The 24,504-nt window shown below is 37.0% G+C and overlaps 1 protein-coding gene across 1 annotated transcript in view; it reads left to right on the top strand.

The window, feature by feature from the left end:
• The window catches only part of PARP8 (poly(ADP-ribose) polymerase family member 8), a 181,593-nt gene that overhangs the window by 121,258 nt on the left and 35,831 nt on the right, over positions 1 to 24,504 (top strand). Inside the window, exons 11-15 of the mRNA XM_079915680.1 lie at positions 7,278 to 7,344; positions 12,171 to 12,296; positions 12,809 to 13,373; positions 15,003 to 15,053; positions 15,159 to 15,254. Of these exons, the coding sequence (XP_079771806.1) occupies positions 7,278 to 7,344; positions 12,171 to 12,296; positions 12,809 to 13,373; positions 15,003 to 15,053; positions 15,159 to 15,254 (905 nt within the window). The remainder of the gene's footprint in view (positions 1 to 7,277; positions 7,345 to 12,170; positions 12,297 to 12,808; positions 13,374 to 15,002; positions 15,054 to 15,158; positions 15,255 to 24,504) is intronic.

The raw sequence follows: 24,504 nt of genomic DNA on the forward strand, positions 1-24,504 counted from the left end.
TGTGTCTTATACAATTTTCTTCAGTGAAGATTTCAGTTCTAGTGTGTTTTGGATTTTTCTGCATTTTTTTAAACCAGGTCCTTTTTGCTTCTTTGCCTCCATCTTCCCAGTTACTTTTCCCATCTGCCTGAGAAGAAACTGTGTCTTCTTAAATCTTAGAGAGAGCACACTGTGTTCTAGTTTTGTCATCTTTTTCTTTAAAAAATAATTCCCCTGAGTTTTCAAGTTAGGATTTTTTATTCACTTTTCTATAGCCTTGGGTTTGGGACACATGGGATTGCAGTGATGTACTCTCTCTGTTAAGGATTAGAATGTTTTCAGGAAAGAAACTGGTGGCTGATATAACACCCATTTTCTTTGATCAGTGGAGTGTTTGTATCTCAGACTAATGGCCAAGATGGTGAGGCAGTTGGGGATACCAGCCTGGTTTACTATGTGGAGCATGTGTGGTCTGAGACTGTCCTATTAATAAGACAGTCTTTGCTCTGTCTTATTAATAACTAACAGTTATCCCAACTGTTAGTATGAATGGTGCTACCCGTGCCCCTGTGCAATATCATCCTTGCATTTGCATGCTAGCTTCCATCTCCTTTCACCTAATAAGATACCCTTCCAGTAGTTGTCTCTCTCCTTCTTGTACTGTTCATGTCTCTTTCTTCTGAAAGATTTCCTTCAGAAAAAGAAAAAAAAATCCTCTCATCTTTAAAACAAACACCTTTAGACCTCAAATCACTCTTAACTTAGTCCCTAACACTCTGCTTCCCATGCCTGTTAAATATCTTCATTAAAGTTGTCTCTATTAGCTTACTTCAGTTTTTTTTAAATTCTATTTTTTTTTCTACAGCAGGTTCCTATTAGTTATCTATTTTATACATATTAGTGTGTATATGTCAATCCCAATCTCCCAATGCATCTGACTACCACCACCTCCCCACTGCTTTCCCCTGTTTAGTGTCCATACATTTGTTCCCTACATCTGTGTCTCTATTTCTGCCTTGCAAACCGGTTCATCTGTACCATTTTTCTAGATTCCACATATATGCATTAAATATGATATTGTTTTTCTCTTTCTGACTTACTTCACTCTGTATGACAGTCTCTAGGTCGATCCACATCTCTACAAATTCGTTCCTTCTTATGGCTGAGTAATATTCCATTGTATATATGTACCATGTCTTCTTTATCCATTTGTCTGTTGATGGGCATTTAGGTTGCTTCCATGACCTGGCTACTGTAAATAGTGCTGCAGTGAACATTGGGGTGCATGTGTCTTTTTGAATTATGGTTTTCTCTGGGTATATGCCCAGTAGAGGGATTGCTGGGTCATATGGTAATTCTATTTTTAGTTTTTTAAGGAACCTCCATACTGTTCTCTGTAGTGGCTATATCAATTTACATTCCCACCAACATTGCAAGAGGGTCCCTTTTCTCCACACCCTCTCCAGCATTTGTTGTTTGTAGATTTTCTGATGATGCCCATTCTAACCAGTGTGAGGTGATACCTCATCGTAGTTTTCATTTGCATTTCTCTAATCATTAGTGATGTTGAGCAGCTTTTCATGTGCCTCTTGGCCATCTGTATGTCTTCCTTGGAGAAATGTCTGTTTAGGTCTTCTGACCATTTTTCTTCTTCTTTTTTTTTTTTTTTCTTGCGGTACGCGGGCCTCTCACTGTTGTGGCCTCTCCCGTTGCGGAGCACAGGCTCCGGACGCGCAGGCTCAGCGGCCATGGCTCACGCGCCCAGCCGCTCCGTGGTATGTGGGATCTTCCCGGACCGGGGCCAAACCCGCGTACCCTGCGTCGGCAGGCGGACTCTCAACCACTGCCCCACCAGGGAAGCCCCTGACCATTTTTCAATTGGGTTGTTTGTTTTTTTGATATTGATCTGCATGAGCTGTTTATATATTTTGGAGATTAATCCTTTGTCTTTTGATTCATTTGCAAATATTTTCTCCCATTCTGAGGGTTGTCTTTATGTCTTGTTTATAGTTTCCTTTGCTGTGCAAAAGCTTTTAAGTTTCATTAGGTCCCATTTGTTTATTTTTGTTTTTATTGCCATTACTCTAGGAGGTGGGTCAAAAAAGATCTTGCTGTGATTTTTGTCAAAGAGTGCTCTTCCTATGTTTTCCTCTATGAGTTTTATAGTGTCTGGTTTTACATTTAGGTCTTTAATCCATTTTGAGTTTATTTTTGTGTATGGTGTTAGGGAGTGTACTAATTTCACTCTTTTACATGTAGCTGTCCAGTTTTCCCAGCACCACTTATTGAAGAGATTGTCTTTTCTCCATTGCATATCCTTGCCTCCTTTGTCATAGATTAGTTGACCATAGGTGCATGGGTTTAACTCTAGGCTTTCTGTCCTGTTCCATTGATCTATATTTCTGTTTTTGTGCCAGTACCATATTGTCTTGATTACTGTAGCTTTGTAGTATAGACTGAAGTCAGGGAGTCTGATTCCTCCAGCTCCTTTTTTTCCTCTCAGGATTGCTTTGGCTATTTGGGGTCTTTGTGTCTCCATACAAATTTTAAGATTTTTCTTCTAGTTCTGTAAAAAATGCCGTTGGTAATTTAATACGGATTGCACTGAATCTGTAGATTGCTTTGGGTAGTTTAGTCATTTTCACAATATTGATTCTTCCAACCCAAAAACATGGTATACCTCTTCATCTGGTTGTGTCATCTTTGATTTCTTTCATCAGTGTCTTATAGTTTTCTGAGTAGAGGTCTTTTACCTCCTTAGATAGGTTTATTCCTAGGTATTTTACTCGTTTTGTTGCAGTGGTGAATGGGAGTGTTTCCTTAATTTCTCTTTCTGATCTTTCATTGTTAGTGTATAGGAATGCAAGAGATTTCTGTGCATTAATTTTGTATCCTGCAACTTTACCAAATTCATTGATTAGCTCTAGCAGTTTTCTGGTAGCATCTTTAGGATTATCTGTATATACTGTCATGTCATCTGCAAACAGGGACAATTTTACTTCTTCTTTTCCAATTTGTATTCATTTTGTTTATTATTCTTCTCTGATTGCCATGGCTAAGACTTCCAAAACTATGTTGAATAATAGTGGCAAGAGTGGGCAACCTTGTCTTGTTCCTGATCTTAGAGGAAATGCTTTCAGGTTTTCACCATTGAGAATGATGTTTGCTGTGGGTTTGTCGTATATGGCCTTTATTTATGTTGAGGTAGGTTCCCTCTGTGCCCACTTTCTGGAGAGTTTTATCATAAATGGTGTTGAATTTTGTCAAAAGCTTTTACTGCATCTATTGAGATGATCATATGGTTTTTATTCTTCAATTTGTTAGTATAGTGTATCACATTGATTGATTTGTGTATATTGAAGAATCCTTGCATCCCTGGGATAAATACCACTTTATCATGGTGTATGGTCCTTTTAATGTGTGTTGGATTCTGTTTGCTAGTATTTTGTTGAGGATTTTTGCATCTATATTCATCAGTGATACTGGTCTGTAATTTCCTTTTTTTGTAGTATCTTTGTCTGGTTTTGGTATCAGGGTGATGGTAGCCTCATAGAATGAGTTTGGGAGTGTTCCTTCCTCTGCAATTTTTGGAAGAGTTTGAGAAGGATGGGTGTTAGCTCTTCTCTAAATGTTTGATAGAATTCACCTGTGAAGCCATCTGGCCCTGGACTTTTGTTTGCTGGAAGATTTTTAATCACAGTTTCAATTTCATTACTTGTGACTGGTCTGTTCATATTTTCTATTTCTTCCTGCTTCAGTCTTGGAAGGTTATACCTTCCGATGAATTTGTCTGTTTCTTCCAGGTTGTACGTTTTATTGGCATAGAGTTTCTTTTAGTAGTCTTTTATGAGCTTTGTATTTCTCCGGTGTCCGTTGTAACTTCTCCTTTTTCATTTCAAATTTTATTGATTTGAGTCCTCTCCCTCTTTTTCTCGATGAATCTGGCTAAAGGTTTATCAATTTTGTTTACCTTCTCAAAGAACCAGCTTTTAGTTTTATTGATCTTCGCTATTATTTTCTTTGTTTCTATTTCATTTATTTCTGCTCTGATCTTTATGATTTCTTTCCTTCTACTAACTTTGGGTTTTGTTTCTTCTTCTTTCTCTGGTTCCTTTAGGTGAGATGTAAGGTTAGATTGTTTATTTGAGATTTTTATTGTTTCTTGAGGTAGGCTTATATTGTTCTAAACTTCCCTCTTACAACTGCTTTGCTGCATCCCATAGATTTTGGATTGTCGTGTTTTGTTGTCATTTTTCTCTAGGTTTTTTTTGATTTCCTCTTTGATTTCTTCAGTGATGTTTTGGTTAGTTAGTAACGTATTGTTTAGCCTTCATGTGTTTGTGGTTTTTGTGTTTTTTTCCCTGTAATTTATTTCTAATCTCATAGCGTTGTGGTCGGAAAAGATGCTTGATATGATTTCAGTTTTCTTTTTTTTTTTTTTTTTGCTGTATGTGGGCCTCTCACTGTTGTGGCCTCTCCCGTTGCGGAGCACAGGCTCTGGACGCGCAGGCTCAGCGGCCATGGCTCACGGGCCCAGCCGCTCTGCTGCATGTGGGATCTTCCCGGACCAGGGCACGAACCTGCGTCCCCTGCATCGGCAGGCGGACTCTCAACCACTGCACCACCAGGGAAGCCCTGAGTTCAGTTTTCTGAAGTTTACCAAGGCTTGATTTGTGACCCAAGATGTGATCTGTCCTGGAGAATGTTCCTTGCGCACTTGAGAAGAAAGTGTAATCTGCTGGTTTTGGATGGAATGTCCTATAAATATCAATTAAATCTATCTGTTCTATTGTGTCATTGAAAGCTTGTGTTTTCTTCTTAATTTTCTTTCTGGATGATCTGTCCATTGGTGTAAGTGAGGTGTTAAAGTCCCCCACTATTATTGTATTACTGTCGATTTCCTCGTTTATAGCTTTTTGCATTTGCCTTATGTATTGAGGTGCTCCTGTATTGGGTGCATATATATTTATAATTGCTGTATCTTCTTCTTGGATTGATCCCTTGATTATTATGTAGTGTCCTTCCTTGTCTCCTGTAACATTCTTTATTTTGAAGTCTCTTTTATCTGATATGAGTATTGCTACTCCAGCTTTCTTTTGATTTCCATTTGCATGGTATATCTTTTTCCATCCCCTCACTTTCAGTCTGTATGTGTTCCTAGGTCTGAAGTGGGTCTCTTGTAGACAGCATATATATTAGTTGTTTTTCTGGGGTTTTATCTTCTTCCTTCATCTGGTACATAGTCCTCTGCCTTTTCATTTGGTCTGTCTTTCTGTGAATGTCATTTTCATTCCACAGGCTGCAGGATTGTAGTTCTTCTTGCTTCTGCTGTCTGCCCTCTAGCTTCCTTCATTTTCTTTCCTCATTTTTTCTCCTTGAATACGCTGTAGATGTGCTTTGGATGCATCATTTCACAAACACTGCTCTTGTCAATGTCACCAGTGACTAGAATATTGCTTAGTGACCCCATGACCAATTTTGAATCCTCATCTTAATTAACTTAGCAGCATTTGATAACAGTTGTTTACCCCCTCCTTGGAAATTTTTTTTGAATATATGTCCAGATTAACATATTAATTCTGGAATCTTCCACCCTCCCAGCCATTCCTCTTCAGCCTTGTTTGCTGAGCCTCTACATACTGAATGGCTCAGGCTGAATCCTTAGACTTCTCTCCGCCATCTACACTCACTCGTTTCTCATCCAGCCTCGTGCCTTTAAGTACATATGTATTTTTGCTCTTCCACATATAAGTCTTTTTTTTTTTTTTTTTGTCTGTGCTGTGGGACTGGTGGGATCTTAGTTCCCCTACCAGGGGTTGAACCCGGACCCTCGGCAGTGAGAGCTCGGAGTCCTAACCACTGGACCGCCAGGGAATTCCCCCCACATTGATGTCTTTAGCACATTCCTCTCATCCGAAATGCGTAAACACTGGATTTCTTTATCCAGTTGCCTACTTAACTTTTCCACTTGAGTGACAAATAAGCTTCTCAAATTTACAATAGCCGGAGTCAAGTTGGCAGTCTTCCCCGCTGCTCCAAACCTGATTCTCTTGCAGTCTTTCACGTACCAGGAATTGGTACGTTTCATCCTTCTGGTTGCTCAGGCCAAAAATCCTTTGATTCATCCCTGACTCCTTTCTTTTTCTGACACTTTAAATTCAGTCCATCAGCAAAATCTGTCAGCTCTCCCAGAGAGTGTGAATCCAAAATGTTCACCATCTCTGCTAATCCAAGCCACTCTACTCTTCCCTTAATTACTGTAATGAGTTCCAGACTGATTTTCCTATTTCTGTCCTTGCTCTTTACAGGGAACCTACACTGTTTGTGGTCCTTTTCTCATCTCGTCTCCTAATGAGATACCTTGTTCACTCCTCTCCAGCTCTCCCTGCTGGTCCTAGAATACTGAAGCACATTTCTTCCTCAGGGGTACTGCCCTGTGTTTCCTCTGGCTGGGATCCTTTTCTTCCTGCCATATTATCTGATGTGGAAGTCTGTTTATGCCCACATAACCTTCAGCCCCCCCACCCTTTTCTGTCTTTATTTTTATCCAGAGCCTTTATCACCACGTGACATTTAATCTATTTTCTTATATATTTTTTGTCTGTCTCCTTCTCTTTACTAAGGCTCATGAGAGCAGGGATATTGGTGTGTGTTTTTTGCTACTCTATCTATAGTGGCTGGCACAGTGAGAAAACAATAAATACCCTTTAAACCGGTGAATAGTGAATGGTGAGTGACTCTTTTGGAGGTTATCAGTTTCATAAGCAGCATAGTTATTAACTTATAGAAATCTATATATCTGATAAAAATATGAAGCACACGAGAGGGTGTGCAGTGAAAAGTGAGTATCCTATGCCTACTGTCATCCTCCATTGTTTTATTCTTTAAAAAAGGTCTGTGTGTATACCAACATGTCTCTCTTCCACCTAAGGAATAGTGTGCAAACTATCCTACACATGGCTATTTACACTTAATATATATTTTTGGAGATCATTCTTCATTATTATATATATTGTGCATTTACATATGCGTATATTACACATTAGTATATATAATATATACTAACCTAGAATGATCTCCAAAATCTCTCTATAAAGCATAAATAGCCATGTGTAGGATTGTGTGTGGACTATTTTAAAATGTGTATGTATGTATATACATATATATTACATATACATAGTAATATATATATATATATATATATATATATATATATATATATATAACTTTTCAGACTTTTTCCTGGCTGATGGTTGAGTTTCAACTCAACATTTAGGCTGATTTTTTTTCCTTTGCAGTGCCCACTGTTGATGTCTTTCAGATTTCCACAAAAGAGAGATTTGGACTGGGACATCAGCTGAAAAAGTAAGTTTTCCAATGACTAAAAAACAAATTTCTATTAAAGAGAACTGAGTTCTCATTTTGCTCACCACTCCCCGCCCCATTTTTATTCAACAAAGCTTTTTGAAGTAAATGCCTCAGGAGCGGAAGTTGTCCTGATGCTAAGAGCTGCATCAATAATTTAGTTGGCAGAGCTCACCTTAGAACTGAGCCAGATTCCTTCCATCTGCCCCCCCCTGGATTCACTCTCCTCCCTCTAACATCCTGCCTTCCACCTGAGGAGGTGGGCATATAAAAATTAGAAGATAAACCCTTAATGTTTAGAATTCCACATCTTTGAAACTAAATTCAATTTGCAACATATATTTAGCACATTATATTATGCAGTGTTTTCTTTTTAAGGACTCAATATAGATTCATCAGTTGTAACAAATGCACCACTCCCGCGGGAGATGTTGATAATAGGGAAGCTATGGGCAGGGGCATATGCGAAATCTCAGTACCTTCCTCTCAATTTTGCTGTGCACCTAAAACCGCTCTAAAAAAATAAAGTCATTAAATTAAAAATAATTTTTAAAATGAGGGAGAAAATTGGATGAGGGAAAAAAAATCACAGGGGAAATTTTCTCAGTTTCCTGTACCGGATTAGGTATCCTTTTCCAGTGCAACTGGCTTTGTTTTTTCAATTGGATTTTGTTTTTCAAGCCAGTATCTTACAGGTCTTGGAACTAAGCATGGAGCCTGCCTTCTATGTTAAGCCATTCAGGTTGGCCACCACCTCATCTTAGCACATGTTTTTTTCCCCCCCTATGATTTTTTTCCCTCATCCAATTTTCTCCCTCATTATTTTAAGAGCGGTTTTAGGTGCACAGCAAAATTGAGAGGAAGGTACTGAGATTTTGCATATGCCCCTGCCCATAGCTTCCCTATTGTCAACATCTCCTGCTGGAGTGGTGCATTGGTTACAACTGAAGAATCTGTATTGACTATGATTATCACTCAAAGTCCGGAGTTCTACTTTATGTACTTTTGTAAGCCACTTAAGAACTTTTTTTGGGGGGAGGGGTGAAATGCCATTGGTCCAAATGAGACAACAATTATAAAAGCACAGAAGTCTAGGAATAGATAGCTTCCTACCCTTAATGACATTGAGCTCAGAAAAAGAAATTATGTGTGTAATCCCAACCCTGAGAAATTAAGGAAAGCTATACTCTGTACTCACTGTTGAATCACCTTGTAGAATATGTAACATTTTATTAATAGTTCCACCCAAATGTTTAACATTTTTAAAAAGTTATTTACTTTTATGGGCAGATTTTAATTGTATGAAAAGTTTGGTATATGAACTAGAACTTTATTTAATGACCCTTGATTAATTTTAGACTAATTTAGTTTCTTACCTTAATTATAAATAACTGGGTTTGTCTGTGATCTTCTAGTCTAAAATTATATATAATAAAATTTCAAAATCTGATCTCATCCTCACAATGTCCTAAAAGGAAATTGAAATATAAAGAGGTTATTTTCCAGAAACATACAGCAAGTTAGGAAGGCAGATTTAGAATCTAGGCCCTTTGTTTTTGCTCAGGAAATAAGAAACACTCATTAAACTTTTTCTGTGATTCCTTATCTTGTGTGTTCCTGGCAGTAAGCGTCTAAACAACAGCAACAGCAAATGCTTATGCAGTGCTGCTTACATGTCAGGCACTTAGAATAGTGACATACATTAGCTCCCTTGATCTTCACGACAACCCTATCAAGCAGGTACTGTTACTCTCCATGTTTCCTAGATGATGAAGCCCAGGCCCTGGGAGCTTAAGCAACTTGGTTAAGCTCACACACTGAGAAAGTGGTACAGCCAGAATTTGACTCCATATCAATACTTTTGATCCATCCACTAATCTGCCTTTCATATAATCCTAGATACTCCTTTGTCTTAATAAGGCTTGGAATATATTTTCATCATTGAATGGATATTGGGGAAATGTGACGTCATTAAAAGAGCCTGAAAGAGAAAATACTGACCCCAAACAGATGTAATAAAGTGATCAGCCTTGAATAGGGTATCTGTCAATCAAAGGCGAAGCATATCACAGACTCTGGAAATAATCTTAAACTGTGTGTGACTTTATGTTGAATTGATGTTGATCAAACTTAAGTTGCTTTTTTCTGTTTTTGGTTTTGGTTTTTTTGCGATACGCGGGCCTCTCACTGTTGTGGCCTCTCCCGTTGCGGAGCACAGGCTCCGGACGCGCAGGCTTAGCGGCCATGGCTCATGGGCCCAGCTGCTCCGCGGCATGTGGGATCTTCCCGGACCGGGGCACGAACCCGTGTCCCCTGCATCGGCAGGCGGACTCTCAACCACTGCGCCACCGGGGAAGCCCCTTAAGTTGTTTTTAAAAGGAAAAAAATACATTGCAAATCTCCAACATTGCCTGAAGTATATACAAACATAAAGAATGGTGTAAATTCTTCATATGTTGAGTTCACATTTATAACACAAAATTCAATTTATAACTGATGTGCAAATCAAAATGAAACATTCAAATTTCAAATTAATATACTAATTTAATTTGATGGGTGGTGTCATTTCGCTGAAGCTATTTCACCACCACAGTTTGAACACAGTACTGACTACTATAGTGCCCATTTCAGCATGTAGAGGATCATCATGTGACCCACGTGTATTCCCTTTCTCTTCTGAACTACCCTGGAAGCTTTGTTCACATAGCTGGCTGTGACCTCATCCGGTCTTCAGTTGATGTGAATGTATAATTTACCGTGAAGTCTTTTTCCCTTCTTTTATCATCAGCCAATGGCAATTATAGTAGTTCTTCTTAGTGACAGCACAAACTCAAACACCAGTGTGAGCACTGAAATCTCTCGGTGCCTCTCTATTATAAGGGGGTGGTCATTATACCAAACGTGCTCATATGTATATTTCAGATCACAGTTGAAATGAAACACTATATTGAATTTCTTATAGGAGGTAGTTGACTCCTCCCTTTCGAATCCAAGAACATGTAGGGATTTGGGTGTGCAAGTTTAAGAATTACTAGTTTTAGATGTTGAAGTCACACTTTAGAACGCTAATGTAATATGAAAGTGGGAACAATTTTAGCTCTTTTACTTGTTATTTTTTGTTCCAGTTAGTCTGCCAAGAATCAGAGAAGCACTTGCTTGGTTTCTTAGGGAGTGGTACACAGGAATGGCAATTTTTCATAGGAGGAAAAGAATCTGAATCTGCTTGGTACAAAGGGTGGTGTCACTGGAGATTTCAGGTTAAGTACAAGGGAAAATGATGACCTTAATATTACTGTTACATTTAAATCTTGATGAAATCTTGGAAGAAAAAAACCTTCAAAGATTAAGTGGAAAATAAGAACTTTCCCTCGTCCTGAGCTCTAGGGAGAATTTACTGCAAATTTGGAATCATGCATCACTGACTGCAGCTTTACCCCCTTCTTCCTCACTACCTCTACAGCTAAAAAGACCGCAAATAATTGCACATTTCCTCTGAATTCAACTAAGCTAGCTCACTAAAGTTTGGGGTGGTTAGTCTGAGTGATGTAGTTTCTGGCGATCTGAGTTAATGTGGTGAGACCTGAAGGAGCTCAAGAAAATAAAAATTGGCCTAGTGCTAAGAGTCACAGCTGCCCCTTTTGAATAACATACGTTAACATAGGTCTCTCCGTGTTGGATAACATAGGTGTTACAGCTCTGCTCACAATCCAGGCTAACTTGGACAGATTTCATTTCCTCACCTTACTTGTGAAATGTGTGGAAGGAGAAAAAAAATCTGTATATAAAGTTCCTCTTTCACACCCTGCTGTATTGTAAATAGTAGATATCGGTACCATCTTCCTGGTACAAAAGCAATCTGTGTTAGAAACAACTGGAAAGAGCAGGAAAGCAGGACCTGCTGAATTGAGTTGGGAAAGAAAATCAAAGTGTTTAATTTACTGCGCACAATGTTTAATTGTAAAATTTTGCCTCTACTTAAGTATCAACCTTAAGGGACTCTCCTCCATTGTCACTGGAGGGATGGGATCCAGAGAAGCTGTCACAGCCTGAGACCCTTCTCAGAAAACAAGGCTGTGTCTTTCTTAAATCCACCTTTGACGTTCTAGAATTCTTTATCACAAAACAGTGATGCCATGGTCTTGACTTAGAAAATATTGAGATCAGAAGTTACCAAATTCCTGCCTTAGGATAGGAACTAAAAATTCTTAGAGGCGCACCATCTTTTAAAAAACCAGCACATTTTAAAGTGAATGGCAGCTGTGCTGAACGTAAAACTTGCTGACCTCCTAATTCTCCATAGAGTCAATTTTGCATGGCTTATTTTTGTTTACGATTTTGTACTTTCATTTTGTTTTCCTTCTCACGAAGAAAAATACATAAGCAAATCAAGGAGAAGGAAAAGAACTTTACTTTATCTTAATAGATCATAATTACTAACAAAACATTTTTTAAAACCTGTGTTGCTAGCACCAACAAAATAATTCAGACTTTTCTCTTGCCACCTCAGCTAAAGGTGTTGATCCTAAAGGCCGTCCTTATAAATCTCCTTATATCCTTATTCTTTTATCAACTTCTTAATCGTTTGTATTTTTAATTATGTCACAGTAATTAATTAATTATTAATCGTAACACAGTAAAATCATAGAAATTTTCTATAGGATGCTTTCCTACACAAGAAGACATCTTGTATGGTTCAAAATTAAACTCCGCCTAATTACCATGCATTTATTTTCCTTTGATAAATGTATTCTCTACATAATCCATACAGAAATCTGATATTAAATGACCTTGGAACTGTGATAACAAACTGACCTTTGGTTTGACAGAATCATGCAGACATTTGTTACACAGCAGTGGAAACAGAGCAAAGAAAAATCTAGTTGCCTGCACAACAAGAAGCTGTCAGAGAAGAAAGTGAAGTCTCCCCTGCATCTATTTTCTACCTTGCGCAGGTGGGTAACAGACGTCTTTCCATCGTCTTACTAAACGCTGCACCTGTGATATTCCATGCTTATTTAATTCAAAGCATTCTTGCTACAGTGTTGGCATCTGTTTATTTTCTTTATGACTTTAAAGAACAGACCAAGTTACATCCATTCCATCAAAAAACACGGATACTCATTTCTATGTTTTGAGTTTGTGTTTCCTTTACATGGGTTAAATTTACTAAAGTTACATTGTTTGGTTTCTAATCACATAGTTTTCCCTACCAAAATTAGTCCTTCATAGGGCTCTGGGATAGGTAGGAGGGAAAAACGAACTGAACAAAGCTTTTTTGCTTTCCAGGAAACATAGAATTCAGTCCCTGTGATCTTTCCATACATATTTGGTTTCCATTTTGGCTGGATAAGCTGGATTAAAAAGACATGGTATTTGTAACAGAGTTGAGTTGATTGAGCCTGACAAGTGTTCTCCATGGTCTGTTGCACTCACGATTTGCCCTGTTAATTGTTGCATTTTGAAGGTCGCCAAGCTATCCTCCCCCTGGTTGTGGAAAAAGCAAATCCAAACTGAAATCGGAGCAAGACGGGATCTCCAAGACGCATAAGCTGCTGCGGAGGACTTGTTCCAGCACAGTCAAGACGGAGGACGTGTGCGCCCCGAAGCCACACAGGACCTTCGGTCGCTCGCTGTCCAGCGACCCCCGGGCTGAGCAGGCGGTGACGACCATTAAGTCACACAAGCTCTTGAACCGTCCCTGCCCTGCAGCCGTCAAGCAGGAGGACTGCCTCGCTCTCAAGTCGCACAAACTCTTGACTCGCTCTTGTTCTGGAGACCCGCGCTGTGAGCACAACGCCAGCCTGAAGCCTCACAAACTGCTAAGCAGGTCTTATTCCAGTAACCTCAGAATGGAAGAATTATATGGACTCAAGAATCACAAGTTGCTCAGCAAGTCTTACTCCAGTGCCCCCAAGTCATCCAAAACGGAGCTTTTCAAGGAACCCAGCGCAGAGGGCCGGAGGCTCTCTCTTACCTCAGGGCTCATTGGTATCTTAACACCATCATCATCTTCATCTTCCCAGCCTGCTGTGCGTACATATTTTCATCTTGAGTTCTTAAATGTCAGCTAAGGGGCAGTAGAGGGTTTTGTTAGTTTGTTTGTTTTGTAAGATCTGGGAAAGGAAAGAAGCACAGTTTTGTTTTTGTTTTTTAAAATTTACAATTTTTTTCTTTTGGATGTTATTTTGCATACCAGACATTTGCAACTGGTACTGGAATGTTGGTTTTGATTCTGAAAAAATAAATGTGGCTGTCAATTTGATGTCTAGTCCAGAGTCCTGTCACGGGAATGAATGCTACTAAAAATGGAAGGAAGTCCATTGGATTCACAGAGCCTGTCCTTTTAAGCAAGCATAGCATTTTTAATGTTTTATTGAGTAGGTTTATCTAATCTCTGGTTTTCTCACAAAAGTAGTGGAGCTCAGAGTTTGTCTGATAATTTTTTTTTTTAGGATAAAAATTGTTGATGTTTTATTTTATTTATTTATTTCCAATAATTAAGAGTGGTGTCCTTCCTATTGTATATAAGAGGACAACTTTGCCCATGAACTTGTGGAGAGAAGTAACAGTTACAGCTGTATCCCTGAGACTCACTTAAAGCTGCTCTCAGTGTCTACTTTATGAAACTGAAGTCACTTTGTCCTGAAGCTGTTTTGCATGGGGAGATGGGCCTGGGAGGTGACTGTATTAAAGCTTAAGTACTTTGGGTGGTATTTATTGGGAGTCAGTCTTACACAAAGTTTACCTCTAGAGTAATCAGCATTATAGCCAGTTTCAGATAAAGAAACAGACCTATCTTATGTATATTAATTACATAAAAGAATTGACAAAAAGTTTTGTTTTTCTTTTAGTAAATTTGTGTTTGTGTGTGTTAGGGAGGAACGTATTTAACTCTTTAACTATTAATACAGATATACCAAGCAATAGATGAAACTGAAAAAAAATAAGATACATTTTCAGAAAGTTGTGGTGCTCTTGTATAGATTCATTTCTAAAATTACATTGTAAATTATACCATGAAATTTTATTTGTGTTAAGAAAATGTATATGAGTATGTTGGTAATTTTAGGTGGATATCCCCAAAGCCCATTTCTTCTCAAAACTAAGTATTAAAGACATATAGAAAAGTAATTTTGTCAGAGTTACATAGTAGAAAGTTTCCCATGGTTAGTTTCACCTAAGAAAGATAATTTCGGATATTCTGTAAAAGAATATGTTTTAATGTCCTCCTGTATGGTTAAGCCTAATACAGTAGTTTAGTATTGTACCCCTTACAGCAGCTGTCTAGTACGTCCTTGGAGAAATAATTCTATCTGATTGTAAAATGAGATTGAAATAATCTAAATGAGGAAGTGGGAGCAATCAGTGATGAGTGATAGGGGCAATGAGTTTTTGTGATCATTTAAAGATGCCACTCATTTTTATTAGAAGATCAGAAATTAAGAATGCTGCTCATTTAGTTTAAACAAAGATTGCAATAGTAATGGAGGAAAGGGCATTATACTAAATTCTAAAATCTCGATGTCATAATCAGTGATTTAATTCACATTACAGGTGATCTTAGATCACATCTGTATTCACTGTGGCAAAAGTAAAAGGCTATAATTTATATATTTTCCTAATTAAAAAATTATTTTCTTCTCCTTTGCTTTTTATAGCCAAATGGTGCCAAATGTATTCCAATACGAGACCGTGGCTTCCTAGTGCAGGTATGAGCCAAGCCTCCATCTGTTGTAGGAATAGTTTAGCCTTTAGTGGGTTTTCAAATCCTTCATGAACTTGACTTCATTCTTTCTCTTTATTGTCTTATTCAGACGATTGAGTTTGCTGAACAGCGGATCCCTGTGTTGAATGAATACTGTGTGGTTTGTGATGAGCCACATGTGTTTCAAAATGGCCCCATGCTTAGGGTAAGTTCTCATTGGTGGAATGGCAGTTTAGAATATAAACGAAGAGGGTTAAGATATAAGAATAAATAAGTAAATAACTGCATTTACAGTAAATACTCTCTATTGAGCCAGTTACGTAATACACAAAGTCATAATTTTGACAAATGAGTCACTATTTCTGAAGGAGTCTGTGAAAGATCAAGCTGTTTCATATTAGCAAAATGTTTCGTTTCTCACATGTGCTTATTTATCACTTCATTGTCTATTCATCTATCTCTATATCCATCCATATCGATATGTATATATATGTAAACTTGTAAACACTGTTTTTTCAAAAAAGCACAATTTAAAGATAGTTAATACAGAGAGTAGACGGTAGTCATTGTTCCAGTTAGAAGAGGTATGTAGTAGAATCTGGAGAATTAGAGTAAAGATTTCAAAAAAATGCCAACTCACTAACACATTTGTGGCATTATTGAGTATGGAAATAAGAATCAAAGTATAAGTGGTATTTTGGGGGAGAATTATCCAATATCCTATATCTCAATTGGATAATTGGAATTATTATCCAATTATTTCCTTCAAAGAGTTTATAGTTTATATCTTACATTTAAGACATTGATCCTTTTTGAGTTAATTTTTGCTTATGGTGTGAGGTTGTTGTCCAGATTCATTCTCTTGCATGTAGACATCTAGTTGTCTAAGCACCATTTGTTGAAAAGACTCTTCTTCCCCAATTAAATGATCTTGTCTCTCTTGTTGAAAATGATTTGACCATAGATATTTTTGATTTACTGGTCAACTCTTAATTTTACTCCACTGATTCGTATGTCAGTCCTTATACCTGTACTATACTGTCTTGACTAACTGTAGCTTTGTAGTGAGTTTGAAATGAAGAAGTGTGAGTCCTCCAACTTTTTTTTTTATAATATTGCTTTCACTGTTTGGATCCCTTGCATTTCCATATGAATTCTAGGGTCAGCTCATCTGCCAAAAAGGCAGATGGAATTTTGATAGGGTTTGCTTTGGGTCTGTCAGTCAATTTGGGAAGTATTGCCATCTTAATATTAATCCTTCCAATCCACGAATGCAGGGTATCCTTCCATTTATCTAGATCTTTTAAAATTTCTCTTTACACTGTTTTTTAGTTTCAGTGTTCAAGTCTTGCACATCCTTCGATAAATTTATCTTTAAGTAGTTTATTCTTTTTGATGCTGTTGCCACTTCTAATCAACATTGTACTGGAGGTTCTAGCCAGGCAATTAAGAAGAGAAGAATAATAGAATGTATCTATATTGGACAGGAAAAACTAAAGCAATCTGTTTGCAGATGACTTGAGCACTGTGTGCCAGGCACCCTGTATAGATATTTTGCATATTGCTTCTTTATTTGATTTTCACAAAACTCTGTGGTTTAGGTAGGTATTTTTGTGCCCATGGTGCAAATAAGGCGGTTAAGATTCAAAGAGATTAGCCGATTTATTTAGCATCACCCAGCTATATGAGTGGAAGCTGAACTTTGAACCTGATTTTGTCTGACTTCAAAAATGCATCACAAACATTTATTGAAGGCTTTATGAGTATAACGCACCACAGTAGATTCTGTTGCACTTTTTAAGAGAGATTTGTCCTGTCCTTAGGAATATATGTTTGAAGAGATGAATTGCAAAGCCTTAGAAATAGGTACTTTTATTAGAAATTTTTTGTATTTCAGGATTTATACTTTAAAAAACATATATAATATCCATTTATGACCATAACGACTCAGGCTTTATGATATATTTGTTTCATTTTATTTGTTTATGGGAAACATATAAAAGAGTTTTTTCTTGCCACCCATATGCTATTTTTTTCCATATGCTATTTTTTGACAGTCAGTTATTCCTCTCAAAGAGATATATTGTTATTCCGAAACCCAACGTAACTAAATCAGAATTTATTAAATATTTGTGCAAGATTGTTATTTTGAGTCAATACACGGAAATGTATAGTTACGATGAGAGGAGAGAGGACCCTTTAACCATGTCAGTTTATCCCAGTAAGGAGGCCTGTTTTTACTTTGTGGTTGTGCATCTGTGGCTCTTGATTTATTTCTTGATCCATGGCAATGACATTTTCCTTGCCGTAGATAATAGTAATGTTATTAATGGCATAAGCTTTTTGAATGCTTTTTATGTAATCATGTTTTTGAAGTGCCTTATATGGATTATCTTATTTAATCCTCAAAATAACCCTATTAGGCAGGTATTAATACTGTCCCTGCTCTATAGATGAGGAAAACCGTAATTTTTTTTAATGTCACACTGCTTGTAAGTAATAGGGACAGGATTCAAACCCTGGCAGAATGGCACCAAGGCCACGGGTCTTAATCATGATGCTACTCTTGACTCATGTGCTTGAATTAACTACATTTATGTCCTGGAAATTTACCACACATATTGTTGGGAGTTTGCTCTTTACGGTTTAATTGCTGTTGGTTCATTCCTATAATAGGTGATAGAAATATCATAGTTGATGTTAGTATTCTCTTTGCCTTGCTTCAAGTTCTGTTTTACTTTATCTTTCTGCACCAATGAAGTTTGCTGTCTCTTTCTAGAAATGGAAATGTTTTTGTAAACAAGAGAGAAAACGTTTTCTAAATAAATGTAGCTAGTTATCAGGTGGTTTTATGTTGCTTCAATTCAGACTGTTATCTAAGGAAATCAGAAAACTTACTTTGGTTTCTTAAATAGTAAGATAAGTGACATATGAAATCAGATCAGGAAATGAAAATAGAGAAACATCTCATAGTCAAAAGAAGAAAAGTAAACAAAACTACCTCCTTCACCTAAATCAGGTATATATTCATTTTTTCTCTCTCTTTCTTATGTTTACATCGCGATATGTTTTACTATAATTTCAATAATGTACATAGTGTATAATTTCAATAAGGTATAACAATTATTACAAATATAATATTCAGCCCATATAACACATTAAAAACTGCAGTAAATCCTCGAGCTATAAAGAGGATAAGTCATAGCCCCATAGGGTGATTGAATAGGTTAGATAAAACTCGATTTCCATAGATTTTTCTGCCTAATGTTTATTACGTTTGTTAGATCTTTCTCTGTCAAAATTCAAATTGTTTCTTATATTTTGTCTCTTTTCTTCAAGGCTGATTGTTTTTTAAATAACCTAAGTCCCCTTTTACCCCTATTTCCCAAAAGTCCTAAAATTTTACTCCTTTCCTATTCTGCCACTTTACTCAGAGGTCTAGGTAAGCATGTCACACTTTTGCAACATGAAGAACTACTTATTTAGAAATACCACAATGCTCTGATTTTCTCTTTTGTTTATAAAGGTTATAAATATCACTCTCAGGTGTGAGTCCTGACATGTAGTGCTGTGGATCTGCATAAAACTCACAATATCAGGAGGGTTGTTCAGAGTCCCAGAATTGCAGTTCGGCAGTACAGTCTGCATTGTGATCAGAAAACCAAACCCCTGGTTCTCTACGTTTTGGAATCAGCTAGTGTTAATGCGCTGGACTGTCTTGGAGATGCTTTAAAATGTTGATTTTGGTCTTCAAGTGTGTTCGCAAAACAAGAAAACAAGGAGTTACTGCCAAAATCACCACTGCTTTTATCAGCCTCTAAGTTCCTAGTGCCCTTGTCTTTTTGTTAGTGTCACATTAAACACCCAGTTCTTGGATCAATGCAGGTGTTTGTCTTCTCTGAACCCTGTACGTGAGCTGCTGAATCCTGTTGGAAAAAACCACTCGTGGTTGTGTGGCTTACTATCCCTACAAAGTTGGAACTTTGTCAGTGATATTGGAGGCTCATTCTCTGTGTCCCTGGTTAACAGACTTTCCTGTTTCTCACATCAGTATGTGATGTGGGAATTATGATTTCCTTTTCTTCTCCTGCTGTGTGAAAATGTCCCACATTACTTGCTCTGGATTATCAGGCCTGAGATGCTACTGTCACCTCTTGAGAATAATGCTCTTTCCTACTAAAGCAAGGTCAGAGAAACCTGCGAGTCTAATAATTTTGTGGTCCAGTCTTGGCCGTGGACCATAGACAAATGTTTGTAACTAAGGTTCTTATTTTCAAAGTGAAAATTGACAATACCCAGCTATAATTCGGTCATAGCATAAGGCACTCCCATGACCATTTTTTTGGAAACTGAGTGTGTGGGTCAACCTGGGTATGTCCCATTTTACCTTGAGGAAAACAGGTAGGTCTTCTTGTATTTAGGTCTGATGTTAAAGAATGGATGAAAAAGCATAGGCTATTTTCTCCCTGCTCCCCCTCAACGCATTTTGTAGAAGTTAACATTTCAAGTTCTGAAATAAAGGCTAAACTAAATAGTTATGCCAAAAAACTTTCAGTTCAAAAATATAATTATTTTTACATCCAAATTGAACAGAAATTGGTTTTAATGTTCAAACAACTTTAGTTTTATCGGGCAATAGGGATCACCATGTATAGTGGGGACTAACCAGGTCTGATCCTATTTTATTGTGGATCTGTCTTGATCTCTGTGGGATTCCTGTCTTTCTTAATGGACAGTAAATCTTTCCCTACCCCAAATGTGTCTGTCTTCCGAACCATGAAAAGCAGCCAAAGTACTGACTATAAAACTGGAAACACAGAGAATTAAAGGCATATAGGTTTTGTGTTTCCAGTAGATATTCTTAATTATTCTCATATGTTTTCAACACTTGTTTTTAAATTATGAAGTTGTATTTACATTGTTCATTTCTTTTTTAGCAAGACATAGTGTAGCAACAAATTAAGAATTTTGATAAACTGCGGGTATGAAAATAAAAATACCACTTCATGATATGCTTCAATGAAAATTCTTATTAAACACTAATTTTTGTATATACATTGGGTTAAAACAAGTAGAAGAGACAGCTTATCCAGGTTACCTAATACTGTTAATATTTAAACGGCTCTGTATGCCTCAGGGAGATTTTATAAACCATATCTCACTTGGTTCTCTTTCTCACTTAGTCCTTTTATCAACCTGGTGAACTAGATCTGATTTTATCCCTGTTTTATAGCTAGGAGAACTGAACTGTGCACATATGCTCCAACTGGAACAGTATCCACTTTTATCTGTTTTATATATTGGGCTTACATGAAATATTTTGTTTGAAAAAAAAGACCATGGCAAAAAAAGGTTTGAAAACCACTCACCTACACTGTGTTATATATAAATACATAGCTAGATTCTCTTGAGTTGTGTCATTTCTATTTTCAGTAGGAAGTAATTTAAATTCATTGAAAACACAAAGTTTCTAAAGTGCAGTTAGGTTCTAAAATATTCTTTAGGGCTTAAAGCCATTTTTTTGAAACATGTTTTTACTGCTCACATTTAAATTGCTTTGATTCAAATAAAATTAAAAATGTATTCATCTTAGCTTAAAAATTTCTAAAATGAATCTTAACTTAGGGACATATAAAGTTCCCCATGTTTTTAAATGGTGCATAATGAATATTATATTGCGGATATATTATGTATGTTATGTGTAATGGCAGGAGGGAATTGCCATGGTTTTGCAGTTTACATTATAGGGACTAATTTTTTGAAGGCAATATAATAGTATAACCTTAAGAATAGATAATATTTTATAAATTGAAGCTAATAGATTTATTGTAAACTCGAATTAGTAAATAATGTACATTTTGGGTGACATTTAGGCATACATACTTTGCATTAAAGTATGTTTAATAAAATACACAATTTCACTTATCTAGCGATAGCTATTCAATGACTACATTTTACTTTGAATCGATGCTGGAGTTTTCTGTGCAAATGATATAGTTATAGCAGAATTTGTTGGGAGCACGGTATTGGCTGGAAGTTGGCTCAAGGTGGGAGAATGCTAATTACAGTATAACTGCATATTTTATTAAGGAAAAATGAATCAGTTTCTTTCCTTGAATAGGATGTGCTTTCTGTGTAATCTAATCTTGATTACTTACAATTTGAGAACTTTCTTTTAGTACGCCATCTTGTGTTGACATTTTGAACTCCTCTCAAATAAAATGTGGATAAACATGGGAGAGGGTCAGTGATCTACAAAAACTAGTTGGCAAATTGTTGTATCAAAATTAAACTCATTTGTATCTTGAATACTCTATAGAATGTTCAAGTAAAAAATGATTGATAGAACATTGTTGCTTTAAAAATTCACTGGCATTTACTTAGTATGGTGTTAAATAGTACATAAATTATTCACAATATTGCTACCTCTATAGTTGCTATTTTAAAAAGAAAGGAAGAAACATAGGCAGAACACTCTATGACATAAATCACAGCAAGATCCTTTTTGACCCACCTCCTAGAGAAATGGAAATAAAAACAAAAATAAACAAATGGGACCTAATGAAACTTAAAAGCTTTTACACAGCAAACGAAACCATAAACAAGACCAAAAGACAACCCTCAGAATGGGAGAAAATATTTGCAAATGAAGCAACTGACAAAGGATTAATCTCCAAAATTTATAAGCAGCTCATGCAGCTCAATAACAAAAAAACAAACAATCCAATCCAAAAATGGGCAGAAGACCTAAATAAACATTTCTCCAAAGAAGATATATGGACTGCCAACAAACACACGAAAGAATGCTCAACATCATTAATCATTAGAGAAATGCAAATCAAAACTACAATGAAATATCACCTCACACCAGTCAGAATGGCCATCATCAAAAAAATCTACAGGGCTTCCCTGGTGGTGCAGTGGTTGAGAGTCCGCCTGCCAATGCAGGGGACACGGGTTCGTGACCCGGTCCAGGAAGATCCCACATGCCGTAGAGCAGTTGGGCCCGTGAGCCATGGCCGCTGAGCCTGCGCGTCCGGAGCCTGCGCGTCCGGAGCCTGTGCTCCGCAGCGGGAGAAGCCACAACAGTGGGAGGCCTGCGTACCGCAAAAAAAAAAAAAAAAAAAAAAAAAAAAAATCTACAAACTATATGCTGGAGAGGGTGTGGAGAAGAGGGAACCCTCTTGCACTGTTGGTGGGAATGTAAATTGATACAGCCACTATGGAGAACAGTATGGAGATTCCTTAACAACCTAAAAATAGAACTACCATACAACCCAGCAGTCCCATTACTGGGCATATACCCTGAGAAAACCATAATTCAGAAAGAGTCATGTACCACAATGTTCATTGCAGCTCTCTTTACAATAGCCAGGACATGGAAGCAACCTAAGTGTCTATTGACAGACGAATGAATGAAGAAGACGTGGCACATATGGAATATTACTCAGCCATTAAAAGAAACGAAATTGAGTTATTTGTAGGGAGGTGGATGGACCTAGAGTCTGTCATACAGAGTGAAGTAAGTCAGAAAGAGAAAAACAAATACTGTATGCTAACACATATATATGGAATCTAAAAAAAAAAAAAAATGGTTCTAAAGAACCTAGGGGCAGGACAGGAATAAAGACACAGACATAGAGAATGGATTTGAGGACACAGGGAGGGGGAAGGGTAAGCTGGGACGAAGTGAGAGAGTGGCATGGACATATATACACTACCAAATGTAAAATAGATAGCTAGTGGGAAGCAGCTGCATAGCACAGGGAGATCAGCTCCGTGCTTTGTGTCCACCTAGAGGGGTGGGATAGGAAGGGTGGGAGGGAGATGCAAGAGGGAGGAGATATGGGCATATATGTGTATGTATAGGTGATTCACTTTGTTATAAAGCAGAAACTAACACACCATTGTAAAGCAGTTATACTCCAATAAAGATGTTAAAAGAAAAGAACCGTTATAAGAGGAAATTCCAAATGCTAATGAACATGTCTAAAAAGGTTATTCCACGAATAATCAAAGAAATTCATAATATAGCACTTTCCTTACCAAATAAAAAAAAGGAAGATAAAATTATTCTTATAAGAGTGTAATGTGTAGTTCTACTTCAGATTTTTCAGTATGATAGCAAACTTTCTCTTCTTCCCGCCAAAAGCAAGTTTTCTATCGTACCTGATTTCCTTCTTCAAACAGTTGCAGTAACAGGATATTCCTAGAAATCAGCCTTACAAATTTGAGTATGGGAAGAAAGTCCACTTTTCAGTAAAAAAAAATGCGGGAAAGAAAAGGAGTGTCTATAAAGTAATTAATCCATAGCTTTACATTAAGAACGTAGGTTTATTTTTTAAAATAATGGGTCAGCTGGTAAGTCCATGTAATTTGGAGATTTAGAGGTTTGAGTATAAACAGATGTGGCAGCGGGATGAAATAGTAATTCAGGAGAAAACATCGAACTGTTGTTGCTCACCTGTTAGCCAAGATAAAGACCAGGAGGTCTGGGTGAAATTGGTAAAAAATCATTTGAGACAAAGTCAGGGTGGCACATGAATACCTAGGATTGGCTACAAAGTGTGGTGATAGAATATTCGAATTTCAAATAATTATCTTCCCAAAAAATTATCTTCCAATCTAGTTTAGCAGAATATTTTATTTCATTTTCATTTATATTGCATAAGGCAACAATTTGGTACCAAAATGGTAGTTTCTACTTATATTCCCTGAATATGTGTGTGAACACACGTACATACATCCATATATTTTAGGATGATCACAAAGTAAGTATAATTAATTATCCAGGGTTCAAATAAAAAAATAAAAACCAATCATTACTCATATATACTAAATGAGCCTTATCCTGATGTTCAGCTTTGGGATTGATGGATTTTAGTCATAAAAAATTTATTTGGCAGTAGTATTATCAAAAACGAAGTACCTTCTGTGTCTCTGTTTACTTCCTCAGTGAACTTTGGGTGTCTGGTAGAGTACACGTATTAATTCCTATGGCCCTTTATGATTTCCAAGGTTTATGTTCCCCGAGTTCTTGTTTGTGTATAGTTTCACTATCCTCAGACACCAGTACAGTGTTTGACACTATAGTAAATATGCAATAAAATGGTTGATGTTATTATTTCAGACCATACCATGCTCCCCTAAAGTAAACAAAAGAAGCAACCCAATGTCAGCGGGGGAAGTTGAGGAGGAAACATACATGCACATACACATGAAAAAATAGATTAAGAATAGGTTAAATGGTAAAGTAAAAGAAAAAGTAGTAGAAATTGAACGGTCTGCTCTAAGTATATCCAAATATATGCAGCAGTATATATCGCTTGAGGCTGGATGAAGAAATTTTTCCAATTCGTTTCCTACCATAGGTAGTTTTTCCTGATGTTTCTGAAATAGAATCAAACTGTCCTTTTAAGGCTGACAAAGGAAATATATCAATTTATTTGTTTTGA

The sequence above is a fragment of the Stenella coeruleoalba genome (genome assembly GCF_951394435.1).
Source record: "Stenella coeruleoalba genome assembly, chromosome: 3".
Lineage (NCBI taxonomy): Eukaryota > Metazoa > Chordata > Mammalia > Artiodactyla > Delphinidae > Stenella > Stenella coeruleoalba.